A 23322-nucleotide genomic window follows, 5' to 3' on the forward strand; every position below is an offset into this window, starting at 1 on the left:
ATTACTTAAACAATAATTTTTTAATTTAATAAACTTTTAAAAAGGTCCTAACTTAATGTAGATTAGAGTATAGTGACTTATCTCCATCCTTAATGATGCTACATAAATAATTATAGAACGATGTATCAAGCATGGGTGTCTAAAATCATAGGTATCATATCAACGTTCTCACGGAAACAGAAACGTGAAGGTGCCTATGGGCTATAAGCGTGGTTGTCATATAAAAAATTGTGTGGTTCTTATCTAAATTGTGTGTACTGACTAATTATTCTCACCACTCTCACATGAAAAAGTTTGCTATTTTTCTACCAAAGAAATAAATAAAAATGTACTTGTCCAATCCAAGATTAGATAATCACATTTTCAGCAAATAGTGAATTGAATGGTCATAACGCGCATTTCTGCCAACCCTCAACAGAGCTAGATAAGATTTTTGCGTTGAATTTATTTTTTTGCTTGTCACATTTTATTGTGATTTTCAAAGACCTCTAGACTGTAGTTTTCTGCTCACATTCTTGTTCTTTTACAAAATTACTTTTAAATTTATATTAAAATCAAATAAACTATAGTAATAAACATAAATGAAACTAAATCTCAATAATAATAATATTAATATTTATTTGTTTATTTTATGTCTTAGGATTTGAATACTAGGTGCTATGTCTCAAGATGTTCACAAAATTATAAAATGAATTCAATAAAAACATGTTTCTTGAGTTCATTGTGTTTAAATGATAACAATACCATCGCAATCAGACTAAAATTGAAAATTATGAGAGAGGGAGGGTTACTTAGTTAATAAAATCAAGTGAGCCCAATTTGTCCAAGACCCGCAAGCCCAAACATGTTCACGGGAACCCTAATCTGAAACTACTTTAGCTCTGCACTGCCACGGCTGACAAAATAGCGACGCGGAAACCCGCTCGTCTTAAGCCACGCCGGTGAAGAATCGTGCGATTCGTCTGGAAATCGCGATTCAAGCACGATTCAGGAACAAAAACGAGACAACCTCGGATTCGTATCGAATCGTGCGATACGTATCGTGAATCGTACGATACTAACTACCATGCTTAAATGTATAAATGTGTACATGTACGATGATTGTCCTTAAAACTGAAAGCTATTATTTATTTTGAAATTTTCTGATACAATTGCATTAGATGGGGAAATATTTGAGACATTTCTAGAGGTTTTGTTAGAAATTTAAATTTCAGGGTAACAGAAGTGAGATCATTTACCTCTGTAATTTGTGTGGTGTTATATTTTTAGCTACAATAAAATCTAATGTAGAGCTTTTAATTGACAACAATCGACGACTTTAAACTTTTTTGTTTGAAGCAGGAAGCAAATGAAGATTGTTTCAGTTGCAGTTAGGTCAATCAGTGCTAATTTGCCAAACCAGTTTCATCAGAGCCACTTGCTCAGAAGTCTTTCCACTTGGAAATTTACAGGTACTGTTTATTGTTTATTGCCTTCATTCTAAGCAATGCTCTCTGCCTTTCAGCATTGTTGTGATACATTAGTAATTTATTTTGATGATTTGGCTGTTTACATGTTCGGTTTCCATTAAGTTTGAGTTTGTCAATGTTTTATGCTTTACTCTTCTGTGATAAAAAGTTTTCTAGTGAACCAAAAGGGATAATGAGGCTTTTCAGCCTGTGTGCTAAATGCCACTTACCATTGTTAAAAGTGGAAAAGTTTTGGCTCATAGGTAAGAATGTATTTTAATTGTGTAATGTTTTAACTATTGTAGTTTAACCAATAAGCAAAATTCTTTGTTTGGAATCTGGTTAGTGTGACTGTAAACGATGATAAACAAATGTAGAGTTGAGGGACACTTTTTTTGCAATTATATTTCCATGGATATCTATCATCATTGTTAAGGATAAATTGTGTTAGCAGTGACTTGTATATTTGAGCAGATAATGCAACTGGTAATCGGCAGTTTAACAATTCAGAATCTCCTGAGGAGTCTGAGCAGTTTGGTGGAAATCGTGGGAAATATGCCCAACTTGATTCCATATTTGAAAAGTTTAATCAACAGGGAATGGCAAGACAAAGACCTGGTTCAGTAAATGGTGCTAGTTCTGAGAGGATGCACGATCTAGAAGAAACTTATGACACATTAACTGATGGAATGGATGGAAAACTGATGAATGCTGCCACATACTTTGAATTTGATGAGGATGAAATTGAAAAAGAAGATTATGCATTTCGATATGATGCCAATTTTCCACTTGGTTCAAAATATGATGTAAAGGTAAGTTGAATAACAATGCCTAACTTTTATATTTTTTCTCTAATTTTAGATGTTTGTATATATTTAATTTTGTCTCGAGTGTGAGGGCATCAAATGTTTTATGTCCAGATTGATGTTTGATGCAGTGATAAATTATACACATGTTGGGTGGGAGGTATTGCATGAAATATAATGATGCAACCCACAGGCACCACACACAATATAACAATGGAAAACAGAGAAGAATAGAGCAATATAGCAGTGAATGATTATTGATAACAGAATGGAAACAATGCAGTAGGGCAACACCTACTACACCAAGAGCTGCGCTCAGTATTCAGAGAATAGAGAATTCTCTGACCTCACCAAAATGGTTCACTCACAACAATGATGATACCCCCTCTCTCCTCTAATGACCCTATAACAAACATCCCCACTCACCTCTCAATTTTCCTCCTCTCTCTCTACCACCTCACCTGCCTTCTATGTTTTTTTCCTCTCATAAACTCTCCACACCTTGGGCTTAACTCTCTGATAACCTAAGCCCACACCACCTCCTAAGGCCCTATCATATAATGAAGAGTGTCTGGCTGGGTTATCAATACTGAATAGCAGCACAAAGTGACAATAGCAAAAATGCTATGGTGGAATAGCAGGACGGCCATTAAGTTGAGATTATAGGTTGATAACGTAAATAATTTATATTTTTAAATGCTTAAAAGCAAAAAAATTATCCAACTTATAGAAATACTCATAAGTTATAGTCAAAAAAATAGAATGATGGGTGTTGGGTGGTTAAGTAGCAGAATAGAAGGTGATACAGAAAAGAACAAGATTTGCAAGCTATGTCAGTGGTGGGAACAAAGAGTGAGTAATGGTCCAGGATGTGCATGATTGAGGTTGAGTAGCAAGAGACACTACTACTAGTAACTAGTATGTCTGAATGTGGGTGTTGGAAATGTTGGGAATGGTTGGAAATTCCACTAGCAATCAATTGGCTTGAGCTCATGCGGTTGGATGAGATAAAGGCACGTGAATATGGTTGGAAAGGAATGAAAGAGATTTTAAATTTCTTGATATCTTATGTGTTGGAGGAAATGAATTGAAATGGAGTCATCTTCATTGATTGTATCAATTGAAAATGGAGGGGAGACTTCTTTTTTGCAAGAGTATGCATTTGAGAAATTTGAATGGGTGTTGCCATCTTGTGTTATCCTCACATATTATAACCCTCAAACCAACCCTTTTTGTCAATGTTCCTCATGAAAGAAAAATTATGTGTTACAGTGTTTTTTTTTTTTAAGAATTCTAGGTGGCTAGACAGAATTACTTTTACTCTCTCTCTCTCTCTTTCTGTCTCTTTTTTTCTTTTTAATTTGACTCATAATCAGTCTATTGCATTGAAGGATTTAGATTACATTACATGATTAACATATACATACTATATTTCATATTCAATCAACGGTATGGTTAACCAATAATTTTAAATGCTTTTGATCCTATTATCAGTTTTATTCTGTCTGCTTTCGACAACTGTGACTAGGATATCCTTTTTTGCCTTTATATTGGAAAGCCACCTTAATTTTGGTCCTCGTAGCCAGCCTTAGTTGTGGCTTCTCCGGGGGCTGCCTTAATTGCAGCCTCAAGGGCAGTGGTTTAGTGATTCTGTCACACATCAACTAGAGATATGGCTTAAATAAAGCTTGGGCAGTCCTCACCTTACAAGCTGGTTTTGTTCGGTTGAGTTAGGCCCTAAGGCCAATTTCCAATACTCTATACTCTGTTAATGTTTATTTTGTATCATGTGTATCTATTAGTTTTCTGAGTTGTGCAGAATCTTTCTTCATACAGGATCTGGATCTTACAAAACCTGGTGTACACAAGCCCCCCAAAAGGGAGGAATTCACAACAACCACCAAAGAAGTTCTTAGTAAAGCAGATTTCAGGGTTAGCACTATGTCAGAGTAGTTCCTTCATTTTTAGTCATGTGTCTATTATATATTTCTGAAATCTGATTGCTATGTTTGAAGTGAAAATTTGTCACTTGCACAGATTTTTGGTTTGCATATTACTATTATGATAAAATAAAACACAATGTTCACAACTTGCGTGGTTCTCATAGTGCGATACACTTTCACAACTTGCGCGGTTCACAACTTGCGTGGTTCTCATAGTGCGAGACACTGTCACATCTTATATTAAAAAAATTGTTTATCTGTGTGTGGTTTGGTGCATTGTCATTGCTGAAAGAAAAACTGGTAATGAATAAAAACATGTTAATTGTTAAAACTATATCTCATGTAGATGATCAGGTTGTTTGTGTGCAGTGCTCACCCTATTTTCATTTTAGGATTTTTGGAAATGGTATATAAATGAGTCGACCTTTACTTGTATACCACCTTGGCCTCTCCCATATGTCTTAATATTAAGACAGATGTCTTGTTTATGTTAACCAAGAAAACAAAAGATGACTGATATAGGTTGCAGATTCATTTGAACCAGGTGAAGAGTTATCCTTCCAGTTTGCTTTGATCCATGGATGTAAATAGTGTGCATTCTTTAGATCTTTGAACCAATTTGGCATCCCTTTAAAATTGTGTGAAAATTTCTGGTTAAGTTTTCACCATGCAATTTATGCCTAAAATTTTTTCCAGTTTCTTGTTATGCTCTAGTTGTAATTGCTTTATGGTGTGTCAGTTTTAAATTGTGTGAAGGCAGATGAAAGCGAGGTAGATATTTGTAGCAACTCTGTTTTCCTGCTGTAGCCTTTCTTTCTTGCTAGTTAGGCTATGATTTACATAATTCGCTTCATAACAAAAATATCTTTCCATTAATGCTATTTTTGGAATGGCTCTTAGTAGTACTTATGTTTTTATGCAGAACGTTAGATTCTTGGCAAAGTTCATAACAGAGGCTGGAATTCTTATCAAGAGAAGCCAGGTAAGTTCTGAAGCTCAGTTGGGCAGTTATGTTTGTAAGAATGATGTATGATTATGGAGGAAAAATAAATGGGTATTTCAATGTTAGTACCGCACTCATTTTCCTTCCTCTTGTTCTGTTTCCCCCTACCCAAGCACATTACATATAAAACTTGTTTAAAATCATGGGATCTTAACACTTTTTCCTCTTGATCATTGAGTAGACTGGCATTAGTGCAAAGGCTCAAAGGAAGGTCGCCAGGGAGATAAAAACTGCACGAGCATTCGGCTTGATGCCCTTTACAACAATGGGTACGAAGTCTTTTGTTTTTGGGAGAACTATGCAGAATCTTGATGAAGACTTTGCATATCAAAGTAGGGTGGCGGATATGGATGGGGAACCTGATATGGAAGGAGACCATGCTTAGAACATTGATATAGGTACTTATGCTTGGGGGGGGGGGGGGGGGGGGGGGGTTGAAGCAGCTTGCATCATCTCATCAACCTTTTTATTATCTGTTTCTCTCCTTGTCCAAGAAGACTTGAAATTTATTGTTTTAATTTTGCAGCTAGACATTTTTTGTATTACTAAGGAGCTTGTAGTTTATACTTGTGCTAAGGTTATGTTCGGTCTATTTTTTTGTCCCAAAAGTTACTTTAAAATTAAAATAAAGTAGAAGTTTGACAAATTTAGCTTAAGAATTCATTTTAAATGAAGTTGTTTTATTATATTATGTCCAAGATACTTATGCAGTTTTTTTTAAAATTATTTAAGTTAGATTTAAAAAAAATACTATCCTCCTTTTCTTTTTGTAAAATCTAAAGTTTTTTTTATAAAAAAAATTAAGAACTTTCCCCAAATATGTTTAACACAAGTTTTCCTTTTAAGGAAAGAAAAAGAACAAAAAAAGGATAAAAAACTACCTATTATAAAGTTAAATGGTAATATTGACTTATATTCAATTTTAAAATTTTAGAATAATAAATGAATTGGTAAATACACTTATTCATACTTATTCTTTTTATCCTGTTAAATGTTTTTAATTTGAGTCAATTTTGATATTTAAAACATTTTTCTTTGATTTTTTTATTTTTCTCATTTTTTTTTCAATGGGTAGATTTTAGTTTTGATCCTTATAAAAAATATTTAATTTCACCTATCAAGTTTGAAATTATTATTTTTAGTTCTTAAAATTCATTAAGATTGAAAAATAATATTTATTTTAAGTTTTTTTAAGTCTATGTGTTGACATAACATTACATATGAATTATTCAATGTCACTTGGGATGACCATGTGGTTTTCTTTAGGCATATAAGTAGTTAAATTCTTTTTATTTTTATTTTATCATGATATAAGTAGTTAATTGATGTCATGATAGTAGATACCAAAAGTATTAATTTTAAAAGGATGAAAACCATTTTATTTTTATAAGGACTAATATTTAATTTTTTATTTTTAACGATCAAACTTTTTTTCCCCTAAAAGGTTATAACGGTCATGTCAATTTATTTAAGTAAATATTTTTCAAATTATACAAGATATTAAGTAATAATTAACATCAATCATGAGAAATCAAGTTAAATAAAATTTTAAATTAACATAAAATGATCATGTTATATCCAGTTGAAAATAATTATTGAGTGTCCCCCACACACACACACACACACACATATATATATATATATATATATATATATATATATATATATATATATATATATATATATATATATATAAAAGTTTACAAAAAAAAAAGGATACAAGAAATTTTTTTATATTACTATAAGCAAATACTACTCGATAATAAAAAGATAACATAAATTTAATATCCTTCTTAAGCCGAAGCATATAAATTGTATGTTTCAAGTTTGGAATATATGAATTGAATTCGAAGCATATGGTCAAAATAATTTCAAACTGATCATTTGAACTAACAAAATCAATATTAATCTCTTTAGACAACAACTTTTCTCTAACAAAATGATAGTGAATCTTCATATGTTTGATTCTTTCATGAAACACGAGATTAGAAGCAATATGAAGAACTATCTGGTCATCACAACACAACCTCATTTGTTTAACTTCACAAAACCCTCTTGAAGAAGTTGTTTGATCCATACTAACTCACAAGTGGTTGTGGCCATAGCTTTATATTCTTTTGCACTAGATCGAGCAAAAATGTTTTGCTTCTTGCTTTTCTAAGAGATAATATTACCTCCAATATCCAGTAGTGGACCTTCTGTTTGTGTGGACATTCTGCTCAATCATTATCACAATACCCAAATATTTGGATATTTCCTTTATTCTCGTATGACAATCCTTATCCTGGAGCGTTTTTATTATACTTAAGAATGCAAATCACAACATTCCAATTATCAACATGAGGAGCTTGCATGAATTGACTAACAACATTAATTGCGAAAGAGATGTCAGGTCTTGAAATTGTGAGATATATGAGCTTTCCAACCAGTCTTCTATATCTTTTGGATCTGAGTATGTCTCACCTTGGTCTGTCATTAACTTTTGATTTGGGTCCATAGGACTATCAATAGGTCTACAATTAGTCATGCATGTTTCTTCTAAAATACCAAGATCATACTTTCATTGTGAGACCACAATGCCTTCCTTTGATTGAGCTACCTCAATACCAAGAAAGTATTTAAGACTTCCAAGGTCTTTAGTATGAAAATGACTAGGCATGTACTCTTTTAGTTGGGAAATATTAGCTATATCATTTCTTGTAATAACTATGCTATTCACATAGACAACAAGATAGACACATTTTCTAGGAAATGTATGGCAATAAAAAATTGAATGATCTACTTCACTTCGTTTCAACCCAAAACTTTGAATAACATGACTTAATTTTCTAAACCAAGCTTGTGGAGATTGTTTGGTCCCATAGAGGGACCGATGAAGCTTACAAACTAAACTAGACTCCCCTGAGCAATAAATCTAGGTGGTTACTCCATGTAAATTTCCTCATCTAGTTCACCATAGAGGAAGACACTTTTAATATTCAATTGATGTAATAGCATATATCTGGGTATAACCTTTGGCCACTAATTGGGCTATAAAAGATAAACTTCATCATTAGGATCATTTTTAATAGCATATACCCATCTACAACCAAACTCCTTCTTCTGAGGAGGAAGAAGAAACAACTCTCATGTACCAATGTGCTTAAGAGCCTACATTTCAACAATCATGACTTGTTGCCATCCAGGATGATCGAGTGCTTCATGAACATTTTTTGAAATAGAAAGAGAAATATGAAGGAGATAAACAATGATAACTTAGAAAATCATAAATAGGGTGAGGATTTCGTGTAAACTGAATACCTTTCCTAAGAGCAATGAGCCACCTTGAGTCATCATCATGAGGAGGTAATGATGAAGAAGGATGTGTGACCTTGGGTCTAGTGTTAGCTTAATATGCCCATTTCTATTTGTAAGAGATTGAACACAGGTGAGGTGAAGCCCATAACTATGTCCATTTAATTGGCAAATAAGTTTGTCAAACCTATCAAGATGGTTTTTTTAGAGGATGTGCTTCTAAAAATAGGCAAGTTCTTAACTTTGAGTGAATTTGTATTGCTAAAGACGAAAGAAGATTTCTAAATCTCCATCTTCCCTAGAAGACTATTTTTCGTCATAGTTGGTGTAATGTTGATTTAAGGGAAAACATTATCCTTATCTATGGATGCTAATATTATCAAGTTTAATCTTGCTAAATTTGTTAAACAACCATCTTTTGAGAATATTTATTACAAGATTAATATATGGCATTAGGCATTGAAAGAATATACAACCATGACCTACTTTAGAAAACCTTTTGAAGCCTATTTGATCGGAGAAACTTCTCTAGAGTAAAATTTGGAGAAGAAATGGTTGAATATTATAATTGTGAGTCTTTTATGGTCTTTTAATCTCATAAAGACTATATTAGAGAGGAGCTTGACACAAAACTAAACTTCAATTATTAAGAAGAAAAGATAGCTCTTAAGATAAAGTTGAAACCTCTTGTCAATGACTAATAAACTAACATACATCTATTTTTCTTCATTTAACAAAATTAGAATTAAAAATATTTATTTATTTTTAATAAAAACTATGAATTAAATAATTTTTTATATTAATAAAATTCAAATTAACTAATTTTAATAATAAAAATGTATTTAAATCATTATTATATTATTAATAAAAAAAATAAAAGTATTAATAAATAATTTTATTTAAAATCACAATAAAATATAGGAATATTAAATGTTATATTTTTATTCAACTCCTCTAAAATGAGAAGTGCACCTTAAAAGATTAAATCCACTTGCATTTATCAATAAAAAAATCAACTGTTAATAATTATGATAAAAATTAAATAACAAAACCTAAAATTTATTAAAATCTCAATCGATACTTTTTAATTAAGTTATTATTAAGCTTTATCTATACTTACTATTAATAAAGGGATTATGATATTTTGGTATTTACATTTCTTTTTTTCATTTTATTTCTAAAAGCACCTTTTTAAATTTCTTTTTTTATCTTTATAATTATTCTCTCCAACCAACCCGTACTACACTTATATCCTAAAAATTACTAAATTTTTTTTTTTTTTTTAAAAAGACACGGAGTGCCTTCTGGACCTGATAATTTTTTTCTTTCCCTTTCTATTTCACATTTGTCTTTTATCTCTTCCTTTTTGTACAAAAAATTGTACACTTTTTTTTGTGTAAATACAATCTCCCTTTCTGTTTTAATCCGCAGCCTTACAAGTATATGAAAATAGAGATTACTCTCAGTTTCGATATTTTAAGTGATTATACAGAAGTTGCTGCAAGTTTTTTTACCTTACTGAAATCAAGTACACCGAGGAGACCATAGAAATATGCAAGTATGTCATGAACAAAAGTAAGCAAGCAATGAAGCATAAATGGGCAATACTCTGTGCTGGATCCGTAGCATCATTTTCAGTGAGTTTATAAAAATAATTACGGGGATGACAAGAAGAGAACGTGCCGAATATCATAAAAAAACACTGTATAACTGAAAAGTTTGGTGCCGATGGTGTTACGGAATGCAACTTTCTTTGTGATACACAACTCAGGTCCTAGCTCTACAACTATGCATTTATGGGCGGAAGGGCCGAAAGTAGTTGAATATTTATTCCACAGTAGCTGAAATGTAATTTACACTTTGGAGTACAAAGAGCAAACATCTTAATCTTTTTATGATAATAGACGATTTAAAACATTACAATTAATTTAAAATTTTCATATATAGATTTACCATTTACTACAATCAATGCTTCTATTCTACCATCATCAACATTGTCATCATTCATGTAGTTATTGTTCCTATCATGTGATATTTTCTCTAATATTATATATAAGAAATAAATTATATTTTTCTTTAATTCTAATTATAAGAAATAATGATTAGTTTTTAAATTTTTTAGAATTAAATTTCTTTTATATCTTTAATTTATTATTAACTTCATTTACTAGGAGTTCTCTCATTGTATTATGAGTGTTGATATTGAATGTGACTATCACTTATAAAATTTAAACTTAAAAACTCTTTTGGATAAAATTAAAATTTATAGTTGTATTAAATGTGACTATATTTTCTTTGATCTTAATAGTTTATTTTATGTTCCTTAGATATTCGATCAGAAGTAGTTCTTTATAATCTTAACTTACTTTGGCTCTAGTTATTCACTTAGAAAGTTGTAAGTGAGAGATAATAGTTTCCAAATAATAAAATCAAAGAAAAGTATTTTGGATAATTTACAAATAATTAAAACTTTTTTACAAAATACTTTCATAAATTCCAAACATTGGATTTGGGACATGCTAACAAGTGTTCTGTTTTAGGGTTTAGAAATTAAGATGCACCTACCTTCATCTTGCTTGAGTTACATTATGTCTGGTTCTGAAAAAATATAAAGGAATAAAAACATGAGAAAAGAAAAGAAATGAAAAGAAGTGAAATAAAGTAGAAAGTAAGATTGTTTAATGAAGTAAAATATAGTAAAAAAGAGAGGAAGTATTCGAATAAAAGTTGTTTGATAAGAAAAAATAATATTTAATTAAAATATATTTTTATTATTAATATTGTTTTCTATTATTATTATTTTGTAATATTAAATAAAAATATATTATCATATTTTTTATATATTATTATTGTTATTTTTATTTATTATTATCATTTTTATTATTTGTATTATTTAGTATTTTTGTTCTTATTATCATAACTGGTATTATTACTTAGTATTTTTTTAATGTTATTTTAATTACATGATATAACATTTATTATAGAGGGAGGTGATAACTGATAACCCATTATAGTTGTATGTTGTGTGTTGGTATCTCCGGATGATGCTGAACAAATTTTTCCAAAGTTTTGCCATTTCTGTTTCTTTCATCTCACTTGAGAGATGAAAAATATTTTTGTGTCTCAATTTTTTATTTTTAAAAAACTTGTCACTTTCTTTAATCTCAAACAAACAATTCTATTTTCTTTTTTACTTTACACTGTTTTCATCTTTTCAACTAATTTACTTTTATTTCTCACTATTTCATCTCAACTAAATGCATCCTTTCATAGTGTTTAGAACCAGAGAAAGATCAGGGGTGAAAGTAGTGCAGCTAGTGAAATGAACTAAAAATAGTATGATTGTGTTGTTTGGAATGCCTGAAATCAAAGCTTAAAGAGCAAGAAATGATATGTGATCCACATGAAAAACTTATTATGCGAAACTTAATTGATTATGACCATATAATTTTTAGAAGAAACTCAATTTGAGCATACGATAGGACATAATCAATTATATGCGTTATGTCTATTAATTTATTTAGAAAAAAGTTTTTCATTGTGTAATTTTTTTTCAAAGTTGAGATAAAATTGACATTTTACAATTGTTTAAATTTATTTATTTTTTCTTTTATTACTTACCTAATCACTTTAATTTAAGTTTTTTTTATAAATTTTTTTCAACTTTCTTTCATTTATACCAAATAGTTTCACTTTTCATCCTCTCTTTGTCTCTCTTTCATCTATTTTTATTCCTTAGGCACTTTCATCCATTTTCATCCTATTGTCTGTTCAACTGTTTTGTTTGACTATTGAGAGAGAAAATGAGAGAAATAAAGAAAAAAACTTTTTTTTTTAAGCTCAGTTTGAAAGATAAAGATTTAAATAAATTTTTTAGTTTGGCGCACGTGCATGTTTAGCCGTTGGATTGGGCACAAAGACGCCCATGATGAGGTGGCGCATTGTCCCTCACCGCCACAGCAACAAAAGACATTAAGAATGCCTCTCTCTCTCTCTTCCTCTGTTGTTTCTCTCTCCTCCACCTCACACACTTCCACTCTCTCAAAAGGAGCAAACTTTCATTTCATTTGCTTTTCCCTCGCACTCACTCGGAAATTTCCGATTTTTCTACCTTCTTTCATTTAATTTCCCTTCCTTGCAGTTTTCTGTTGTAGATTTTCTTTGAAATTTACAGTGTTTGCAGTGCTCCTTTTACGTTACTGCTGGACACATTCATTACTTTCATGGCTGTGCTGCTGCTTTTCTTCATGTTGCCACTTTCTATTTCTGCATCCGGGGGTAAGTTTCTGCATCCATCTATATCTTCCTTTTTTTGCTTCCACTGACTTGTTTGTGAATTCTGATTAATTTACCTATGTTGTGCATGTACCCCCCCCCCCAATGCCTTATGGGTTTCATTCTCTTCTTTTTGGCCTTTGGTTTTGTTTTTATTCCTCATTCATCCTGCCATAATCACTTATATCTGTCTTGCACTAGATTTAAGCCTCGCTTTTGGATAGCTTCACATTGAAACTGACATTGGTCTCTCTCATGGCTTAATCTACTTTCTTTTTTATGTGCTTGTTTTCTTAATTCGATTTCATTTGCCTTACTATTTTGAAATTTGAAGAGGAGGGGTTGGGGGTAAGTAACTGGTAAGTGCCTATTTCATTTTTTCAAAAAAATCTTATTCTGAGTAAAGGGTTTTCTGTGAGAAATTCTTTTACTTTGTACTGAGTCTACGATCTGTCCTTTCCCGTCTTTGGTGGGAATAATGTTGTTGCGTCCCAGCTCATCACACAGTTGCTTTGCATTTTTGCACTTAACTGCATTTTTTTGTTGAAAAATTCATGGACTAACATACCCTTATTTGAGAAAGCCATGGATGAATATCACTAATTCGTTCATAGCTATGAATGAAACTGTCCTGAGAGTTAAACAATGAGGTCCACAATATTAAATTAGCCAGCCTGCGATCTACCGTTTATAAATAAATGCATTATCAGATTTAGCTTGAAAATCTGCATTCTAGAATAGGCAATTATGGCAACTCAGAAGAATAACTAAGAATCTTCACTTATATCACCTGAAAAAGCCTCAGGGACAGTGGGCGGTGGGGTGATTTTGACATTTGAAGACAAATACAAAAACCTGTCTTTATTTGGTTTTCTGGGTGTAACTAACGCACTACTTATATTTTTACCTCTGGAATATACTAATCATAGTAGTTAGAAAGTGATGTGGGTGATGTAGCACTGCTGCTAATTACTATAGCAGGCTATGTCTTTTTACAACACAGACAGGTGGTGTATAGATTATAAACAATAAATTTATAGAGCCAGGTTGTCAGTTAAGTGAATCATTATTCATTCTCCTTTTCTTGAACCATATGTCTCTCAAGAAGTACATACATTTCTTTGGATGTCATGTTTCATATTTAATTTGTGGGACACATGGTAACCCTACCAACCATCTGGTGTTGTCATTGATTATGATATGAAACATCCTCAATGTGTTCTGAGTTTTTTCTAGAGAAATCTAGGACCTAGGAAAGGGTATGCATGTGGTGGTAAAGAATGCTAAAACATAATTTTTACTTCTGCATCTCTGGTTAATGTTCCAATAGTGCTCTTTTTTTTGTTTCTGAAGATTTGTTTTAGATTGTGAATGTCCTCTTTTTTCTGAAAATACAGTACATTTATTTGATCTTCTTGATTTGCCTTACAACAAGGTTGAGGATTTATACCTCATTTTTCTTGTAAATAACTCAATACCACTAAGTCTCCCGTGTTAAAATGAAAGTCCTTCATTCATAGGCTCCTTTTTTTTCAACAGATGCTTTTATTGGTGTCAACATTGGTTCAGATATATCTGACATGCCCGGTCCAACAGAGATTGTTGCTCTTCTGAAGGCTCAAAGTATCCAACATGTCAGACTCTATGATGCTGACCAAGCCTTACTTCTTGCACTTGCCAACACAGGAATTCGTGTAACTGTTTCTGTTCCCAATGACCAGCTACTTGGCATTGGTCAGTCCAATGCCACTGCAGCAAACTGGGTTACTCGAAATGTCATAGCTCATGTCCCTGCTACCAACATCACTGCCATATGTGTTGGATCTGAGGTCCTAACTACCCTCCCAAATGCAGCCCCTATTCTAGTCTCTGCCATAAATTTCATTCACTCTGCTCTTGTTGCTGCTAATCTAGACCGGCAAATTAAAGTCTCTAGCCCGCACTCTTCTTCTATCATCCTTGACTCTTTCCCACCTTCCCAAGCATTTTTCAACCGTACATGGAATCCAGTCATGGTTCCCATGTTTAAATTTTTGCAATCAACAGGTTCATGTCTTATGCTCAATGTGTATCCATATTATGATTACCAGCAGTCCAATGGTGTAATCCCACTGGATTATGCTTTATTCCGCCCCCTACCTCCAAATAAGGAAGCTGTTGATTCCAACACTCTGCTGCATTATACTAATGTTTTTGATGCAGTTGTGGATGCTGCTTATTTTGCAATGTCAGATTTGAACTTTACCAATATTCCTATTATGGTGACTGAGTCAGGATGGCCCTCCAAAGGTGACTCATCTGAACCTGATGCAACTGTTGATAATGCTAACACTTACAACAGTAACTTGATCAGACATGTCCTTAACAATACGGGGACTCCTAAACATCCTGGAATTGCAGTTAGTACATTTATTTATGAGCTTTATAATGAAGACTTAAGATCAGGTCCAGTCTCAGAAAAGAACTGGGGGCTATTTTATGCTAATGGAGAACCAGTGTATACCTTACACTTGACTGGTGCTGGTATTTTATTTGCAAATGATACAACAAACCAAACCTTTTGTGTCACAAAGAGTAATGCTGACCCTAAGATGTTACAGGCAGCACTTGATTGGGCTTGTGGACCAGGGAAGGTGGATTGCTCCCCTTTGCTGCAAGGTCAACCATGTTATGAACCTGATAATGTAGTTGCACATTCTACATATGCTTTCAATGCATATTATCAGAAGATGGATAAATCACCTGGGAGTTGCGATTTCAAAGGAGTTGCCACTGTCACTACCACAGACCCAAGTATGGCAATACATACTCCCACATAAATATGAGTTGGATACAAATATCTGTGTACATTTATTTGTAAAGCCACTAGAACACCATAGCTATAGGCAATAAGAAAACATGCATGTTTCAGGCTTGCACCTTAACACAATAGGTTTGATAGAATTGCAAGTAAGATGAATTATGATGAAACTTGTTTCAGGCTTACTACACCTTTAGTCCCTCTGTATCTTCAATTCAAGAGTTTGGTCTATTCAATTTTAAACTCCTTTCAGATGTGGTTCAATCTTACCACAGACATTTTATTTGGTGACAAAGAGAGCTCACATGGCACATAATTAGCTTATGTGGCACCTTAGCCATTCAACACAATCTATGTGCCACTTCAGCACTTTGCATCTCCAAATTTATGTTAAGATAGGACCACAATTGAAAGAATTTAAGATTAATGAGACCAAAACTGTTGCGACTAAAAACAGGGGACTGCAATTTTAAAATTGAAGTAATTAGGGAAAATGATCCTGTGACGTTAAGTATGAGAATAGTGGTATTCAAATCTTGCTTATCAGTTTGTTTCAGAAGTATATTTGTTAAAATTATGGATGATTATATTAATGTATTTTGAAATGTTACATGAACACTTTTTGAATTTCATTTCCTTAGCATCCTTTTGACATAATTAATTAGTCAGTATGAAAAAATCTCTTCAAATTTTGCAGCTTTTTTCTTTCTTGTCCATTTTCTATTGGCTCAGATTTGTTATACATTAAAATAGGTCTTGCATAATGAATTTTCTATTTAAAATTACTTAGCATTTTAATATAACTGATATTTATTGTATTATAATTTTTACAGGTCATGGTTCTTGTATATTTCCTGGAAGGTATGATTTCTGGAGTCTATGTTAGTTTGCTTGTTGTCATTCCTTTCCGAATCATATGCTAGTCTTGTTCTAAGATGTCTTATTAATGTATTTTTCCAATCCTCATCTCTTTCAGTTTTCAAAGTTTTTGAAATGACTTGACATTTTTTTCTTCTTTGGTTGCATATTTATGGTGAAATACAGTCATGGTAGAAAGGGAACCAGAACAAATGGCACATCACTGGCCCCATCTAATTCCACAAGTTCGGGCTGCTTGTCACAATACCACTACAATGGTGGATTTTTCACAAGCTCGTTGATTCTAGTTCTACTTTTGTGTGCAGTTGTGTAAAACTAGGCTTATCTTCTGTTCATCTTTGGAATATAATTAATGGTGGCATTCTCTTCCGTCTTCTGGAAGATTGCGTCACAGCATATCTTATTTAGTGTTCCTCCTAGAAATTATTTGAGTTGTCCAATTGATCAAAATGTATAACGGCAATTGTATCATGAGTTGTCCATTGAATTTTGTACAAACAGACCAGAGTAATTATTTGACATCATTGCTGTAAACATAGTTTTCCCCCCTTATAAACCACAATTTATATTCTTTGAATTGGAATTATTGTCTCTGGCATCATTTTGGAATACTTTGGCATGATGGCCTTTATATGGTTACACAGCTGATGAATTTAGAGAAAAACCTTCATTTTATAATCCAGAACAATCAAACTTTAAGTACATTCATGAATGCAAATAATATAATCATTCATCATCTATAAACTTACTTGATGGCTTGATGCATGATAGTTGAAACTTATCCCAAGTTGCACGTCATTATAGAACATCAGTATACGTATATCCGTGAGAATTTTCATCACAAACTTTACAGATCAATGAAGAGTCTGAAGAAGTGCACCACCAGTTTGTGTGTTGCTTACAATATGGTTTGTTGCAGAAACTGCACTTGGGAAGCTGTAACCAACATTCAAGGCAGAAGATATCTTCACAAGCTCCCTCTTCCACTTCTCCGGATTCAATGCATCCACCACAGTTTTCGCACCTTGGAATACAAAAATTGCAACCCCTACATGGAGCTAGGGGCCATTCCCTTCTCGTGCAGTGCTCTTTGGGGCAATCATAAACCATCCTCACCTCAAAGCACCTGGGACATATCTCCAAATCAATAAGCCGCCAGCTTTCTTCCTGCTTGAATACTGAAAAGCTACATCGTTCATGATAGTAGACAGGCTGCTGCTGCTTTTGCTGCTCCTCTAGTGGTTGATTCTTTCCAAGGTTCATGATAAGCATGTCAAGATGCTCCTTCTGTATGTTGTAGATGCCGTTTATACTTAAGGTCTTTAAGCAATTGCTTCTTTGGCATAGTGTTTTCACGGCTCCTAGAACTCCTTCAGGGGTTATGCCAGTGCATGCTGGTATATGCAACTACACTCCAAACGAAACCAGAAATGAGACAACACTTCAATCGTACTATGTTGGCAACACGATCCAAGGTGCCTACTATTGTATTTTATCAAAGCCTAGTTTTTCCTCGTGTAAGTATTCAGTTTCTTGTTATTTGGAAGATCTGGACATGGTTTTCAAGATGTACACGCCACCCTTTTGTCAAGTAGCTATCCATTTTTCAACAATTTTACAAAAAAATCCCCACCAAACAGTTTGAACAAACAAGCAAGGATAGCCACACACACTTGTTATCCATTGAATTCCACATCCCTCAACACTGTCCTCATTGATAAAACAACTATAACTAACCTCATAATTGTGTTCAGGTAAAGGAGGAAACCAGGGCTACTAATTTTGCTTAGTTAAAGAAAAGTGTTGAATCAGAAGAGCAAAAGAGAAAAATCTAAAATATGTATGGGATTGGTTTTACCTTGTTAATGAGAGGATTTTGTTGAACGACCCTTTGGAGGCCGTGGTCGGTAACGTGCATGCAGTTGATGAGAGCGAGAGTTTTGAGCCTACCATTGGCCTTTGAGGTGATTTTGATTAGAATCTCATCGTTGAGTCGCCAACTGAGGGGCCTTTGAACAATAACATTCAACCATGGTAATATGTCATTGTTCACTGCATCCCTTAGTGATGTGCAGACTTGAGACATGACCACAACCTCGTACACAGGAAGATATGACAAGACAAGAAACAAAGCCTCGTGAGGAGCCTTTGCTTCACTTGCTTCCTGCTCAACCTCAACCGCCTTGGAGGACTCTTCCATATGAAATCAAGACTTGATACTTACGTGGATATGTCAGGTGATTATATGAGTTGGCGAGGGAGGAACACACAATGTCATACGTTAGCTATATGTGGTTGAAGGTATGCCAGCAACGCATGAGAAATGTTCACTTTTCCCTTTAATCCCACTCATACCCCTCTTGTACAGTCGTTTGCCTTGGAGTTGGACTCTAGGTTATTTCTTTTAGAAAAAGAAATATTTTTTTTTGGAAGGATGGAGTATTTATTGATTTTGTCATGAATCTAAGACTTTGTTTAAAAAAACTAAGTCTAATACTACTTGTATTAATTATTTATTGGTATGGAGATTTAATTATTGATAAAAATGTAAATATAATTAAAATACATTTCCACTCCTAATTTTCTTTTTAAACTATCAATCAATTATGAAATAAAATATCATGTCATTGAAAATCATTAACTTTTATCATAGTTAAATTTTTTTATCTAGATGCTTTTTAATTGGTTTAGTACATTTTTTTATAATAATAATGTATTAAAATTAAACTTTAAAAACATTAAGGTAAACAAATTTATAGTTTTAATGAATCTTTTATATATATATATATATATATATATTACAGTCTACCGATGATATCTTAATGCGTGCTTGATTTTGCGTTTGATAAGCTTTAAAGACTTGAAGCGTGAGTTTAGAGGTGTACGAAACAACAAACAATCTCGCGAAGATATGCATCGTTAGCAGTAAGAAGCTGTCTCACTAACATATTTTATTTTTTTCTCTATATCTCACTTCTTATCACCTTATGTCACCTATTATCTCTATAATTTTTTTTCTCCTTTTTGGTCTCTCACTAGTAGGTGTTGATTAGCATGTTGAATGTTCAAACATATTTTTCCTGAGAAAAATTCCTACACTTGGAAATAATAGAAATCTATTACATTGAAACAGGTTTCAGATAGATAATGGATTTGCGTACGGTACCAATGAGTCAAGTGTCAATTTGAGAGTGAAAACTCTAAAATTATCTATTTCTGAGCTGAAGAAAGAGTATCTTTTGCTTGTCATAACAAATTACACACTCAAATACTCTCCCACTCGAAACTGAAGTGCATCAAATACTTCAGAGTACAAATGTCTTTAAATTTTACAATTTGTAATTTCACACATCAGTTGGTTTGAAATATTAAATTATTTTAAGTTCTCAAGGAGATGTGCATATAACTCAATTGTGGAAGCTATGAATGGTCTAATGGTTCAACAGCTGTCTTGAAGAGAAGGACATAAACCTTGTCAATGGAAAAATACACGAAACCACCAAGGGAATGAGTAACATAGGAGCCAAAACTAGTACCCACAATGCAGTGCCAAGCTGGACCATAAGAAGAATCAAATTCCTGTAAAACCAGAATGTTTTTGTTATGAACCACTCAAGCAGGGGTCAAATAAAGTCAGAAACAGGTAAATGAACAACAAAGTGACTTTCAATTTAGAAATGAGCAGTGTCTGTAAGTAAATAGCCAATGTTGGTGTTATATAGATTCATCTAATCTCCCACGCTCTCTCACATCCACTGTGTTACTTCTTACTCGGATTGTCACATCCTAGTAGTATTAGCAACACACTTTCTAACATGTTGCTTCTAACACATTCTCTATTATACTAATCATGAGTGAAATTCATTAAACAAGGAGACTCACAATTTTTTTTATAATTTTTAATCAATAATAAATAATGTGTTCAAAAGGGTATGTAATAGAGTGTGTTTAATGATCGTTTACTATCCCCGAGCCCCCATCAATGAAATGAGGGACCATCTATCGTTTTTGACATCACAAATAACCTATGTAGCAAGCCACCTAAATTCATTAAATCATAACCAACAAATCTATAGCCATGCTTATCAGGCTTTTTTCATACTCAAAGTTACATACTTGAAATTCTTCACAGTTCACATAAAAAATATAATTTAATCATAATTGGACCGCAGAGGTACCATACACACTTCAGGATACTCATACTTTCCATTTATTGAAACTTCAAGTCTTCTCCAATAAAATTGGTGAAGCCTCAAAAAGGCAACTGCTGATTCTGCTCAATATCATCTCTTGCGCATCTGTACACTCAAAGAAAAACCAACAAAACGTGCCATTTTCAATCTCTTGTAATCCAAGCTACGTTTGTATACTGTAGGATAGCTACAGAGCTCATGTAGCACGCAAGATCAAACCATTCTTTACCAAATCAATTGACACAAATAAGATAAAAAAAGAAAAACAAAAAACAAAAACAGATCAAATGCATCTGACAGTAATATCAACACCCCAAATCAATTAGACACATTCCATAAACCATTGATTATGCCAACTAGATTTTTAAAATTTCAAACAAAAAAGGACTTAGTGATCAAGATAAAAAAACCAACATAAAACAGTAGATAGAGGAAGAAGAATAGCCATAAGTGAGCTAAGATAACTGTTTGTCACATCAGACCAATTTTCATAATTTCGAAACCTTCCTAATTAGCCATCAAGATTTCATACTATGTATGCGGCAAAAGATCAGAACCCAGAAACAGATCTTGTAAAGAAGTCAAGATACTTAGGCACACAAACAATCGAAACAAAAAAGGTAACCTTCTTAAGTGTGAGGGCCAGGCGTTTACTATCAAGCTTCTTTGGTGGCATAGAATCCAGGAGATCACGTGCACATCGAAAGGCACGGCTCTGAAGAGGGAGAGGCATGTCACAAGCTCTGACACGAACGTTGTTGTGTTGTAGGTGATCATGCTGCTCTTGTTGCTCTATGGTTTTCTTCTTCTGTATCAAGCTTTTGAGAAACTTGCTTCTTCTTTCTAGCTCCTCCTCTGCACCCTCCATCTTCCCAACTCACCCTCTCATCACTCACACATCAAACCCTTTTTCTTCTCTTGCACTCTTGCTTTCTCAGATAAAGCAGTGCACTCTATTGTCTTCTGGAGGGGCCCCAAAGAGAGTAAAGGAGCAAAGAGAAAGTAGAAGAGAATAAGTATGGGAAGATTAAGACAGAAACATAAATTTAGTGGGTATGGTATTGGTTTTTGAGTTGCGGTGTTTCTTTTAATGCATGCATTTGTTGTTGCCTTTGTTGCTTGTAGACGAGGTCGTTGGTTAAGGCGTATAGATAGTTTGCAAATTTGTAGTATATCAATATGAAAACTTTGATATGCTGAAAATTACTCTTAATAAAGAGGTTTCAGAATATATCGATGAAGAGTAATCAGAAATTTAATTTATCCTAACACATAATCAAATTTAAAAAGAAAGTGTTATATTATAGGTTTCAGAATATTTTACATGTATTTAGCCCAGAGGGGGTGTGGTTTTCTTTTTATATTTTCTTGGAAGGTGTTATCTTAGTTTGTCCTACATATTAGTATATACAGTTGCTTTACTTTGTAACTGTAATTTTTGAAGTAAAAGACATTGTGGAATCAGGAATGATACTCGTTGCCGCTACTTTATACAGTCATGCAAAATCAATCATTTTCACTTTTGCTTTTTTCTTCTTTTTTTTTTCCCCTCCCTTTAACTAGCAATATATAATTTCACTTTCCTTTGCTTAGCATTGACAAAACCTGTTAAGAGGGAACATGTCTACCACTCTTGTCGTGGATTTGGTCAAAGTAGAAGTTTCTTGTGGCTACAAACAGTATCTATTATATATTTTTTCTCCTAAAAACAGTCACAGAAAACTTGGTTTCTCGCAGCTAAAGTGTGATTCTGCAAGCTCGAGGAAGTTAATAAACACAAAATTTATCACAAATACCCAAAAAAAATTACTAATACACTTCCAATATAAAAAAAATTTATATAATCATTCAATCACTATCAAATCAAATCACAATATATTATCCGATAAATTTTTTTACTTTTAAAAAATTATCTTAAAATAATTCAAATATGATAATTTAAGATATAATATAAAATTATTTTAAACTATCAAGATATAGAGATTAAACTTTAATTTTATTACTTATCAATTTTTCGTATGGAGAATAATTCAAGGGTATAAAAATGTTAACTAGACATCATTTATACCTTATACTCATTTTTTATGTGACAAAGTCATTATAAATGCAGAGAAAACAAAAATAGGTCCTACTATTGATATTCAAATGATAAAAAATCAGGGCTGGAAAATTAAGCCCAGAGAATTTATCAAGACAGAATTTTGCGATCAAAGAGAATAGTAAATGCAGAGTCCACTAAAGACAACTTTTGACTGTGGTAAAGAAATAGAGTTACTACAGGCATGGAGTTTTATGAAATTAATTGAAACATGTCCAAAATTCCCCAAAAATTAGCTTTTTTTATGATTACATCAGAAATAATCCAGTAAAAGGGAGGTTATGTAAAGCAGGTTCAATGGATAATGAAGATGAAATAGTCATCGGATGGTTAGGACATCCTGCCTTTAGAGATAAAGAGAGGCATGAACATTTTGTACATCATATGACTACTTTTTCTTAAAAAACATTTCTGGTTATTTTGGTAATCAGTATCCGTAAAACTGAAAAGACATAATATGAAGACTACTTAAAGGTTATAGTTCAGACAAACAGTTTTGATGATGACCAAAAATATGCTTAACTACGATCAGTTTCAATGAAAGACATCGGTAATCATCAAATTCCCAATGTCTTTAACGAAG

The 23322-nt window shown here is 32.8% G+C and overlaps 4 protein-coding genes across 10 annotated transcripts; 2 read left to right on the top strand and 2 right to left on the bottom strand.

Annotated features, from left to right (window-relative positions):
* The first annotated feature begins 818 nt into the window (after positions 1–818).
* Positions 819–5792, top strand: LOC100820548 (30S ribosomal protein S18). Of its 5 annotated transcripts, none has more exons than XM_006580380.4 (6): positions 819–1092; positions 1339–1451; positions 1923–2260; positions 4091–4186; positions 5120–5179; positions 5382–5792. In XM_006580380.4, the coding sequence occupies exons 1-6, from the start codon at positions 1067–1069 to the stop codon at positions 5583–5585; spliced, it is 837 nt and encodes a 278-aa protein (XP_006580443.2). In that variant the 5' UTR covers positions 819–1066; the 3' UTR covers positions 5586–5792. The 5 variants fall into 5 exon arrangements, with proteins under 5 accessions (XP_006580443.2, XP_003524376.1, XP_006580440.1 ...); XM_003524328.5 differs by having other exon boundaries at positions 820–1092; positions 1342–1451; XM_006580377.4 differs by having other exon boundaries at positions 820–1076; positions 1342–1451.
* A 6352-nt stretch (positions 5793–12144) lies between these two features.
* Positions 12145–17004, top strand: LOC100820015 (glucan endo-1,3-beta-glucosidase 3). The gene is made up of 4 exons (XM_006580376.4): positions 12145–12772; positions 14309–15562; positions 16403–16430; positions 16614–17004. Exons 1-4 carry the CDS (start codon positions 12718–12720, stop codon positions 16759–16761), a joined length of 1485 nt encoding a protein of 494 aa, XP_006580439.1. The 5' UTR covers positions 12145–12717; the 3' UTR covers positions 16762–17004.
* Positions 15223–18815, bottom strand: LOC100806504 (F-box protein SKIP28-like). Of its 3 annotated transcripts, XR_005891292.1 has the most exons (4): positions 18307–18815; positions 17198–17855; positions 15512–15609; positions 15223–15420 (listed from the first exon to the last, which is right to left on the bottom strand). XR_005891292.1 is itself a non-coding variant. In XM_041015232.1 (3 exons), the coding sequence occupies exons 1-2, from the start codon at positions 18646–18648 to the stop codon at positions 17247–17249; spliced, it is 951 nt and encodes a 316-aa protein (XP_040871166.1). In that variant the 5' UTR covers positions 18649–18815; the 3' UTR covers positions 15223–15609; positions 17198–17246.
* Positions 18816–19632: 817 nt separating this feature from the next.
* On the bottom strand, positions 19633–21708 carry LOC100805980 (dynein light chain LC6, flagellar outer arm). The gene is made up of 2 exons (XM_003525196.5): positions 21267–21708; positions 19633–20027 (listed from the first exon to the last, which is right to left on the bottom strand). The coding sequence occupies exons 1-2, from the start codon at positions 21507–21509 to the stop codon at positions 19869–19871; spliced, it is 402 nt and encodes a 133-aa protein (XP_003525244.1). The 5' UTR covers positions 21510–21708; the 3' UTR covers positions 19633–19868.
* Between the last annotated feature and the right edge of the window lie 1614 nt (positions 21709–23322).

Source organism: Glycine max, chromosome 5, assembly GCF_000004515.6.
Source record: "Glycine max cultivar Williams 82 chromosome 5, Glycine_max_v4.0, whole genome shotgun sequence".
NCBI classification, from domain to species: Eukaryota; Viridiplantae; Streptophyta; class Magnoliopsida; order Fabales; family Fabaceae; genus Glycine; species Glycine max.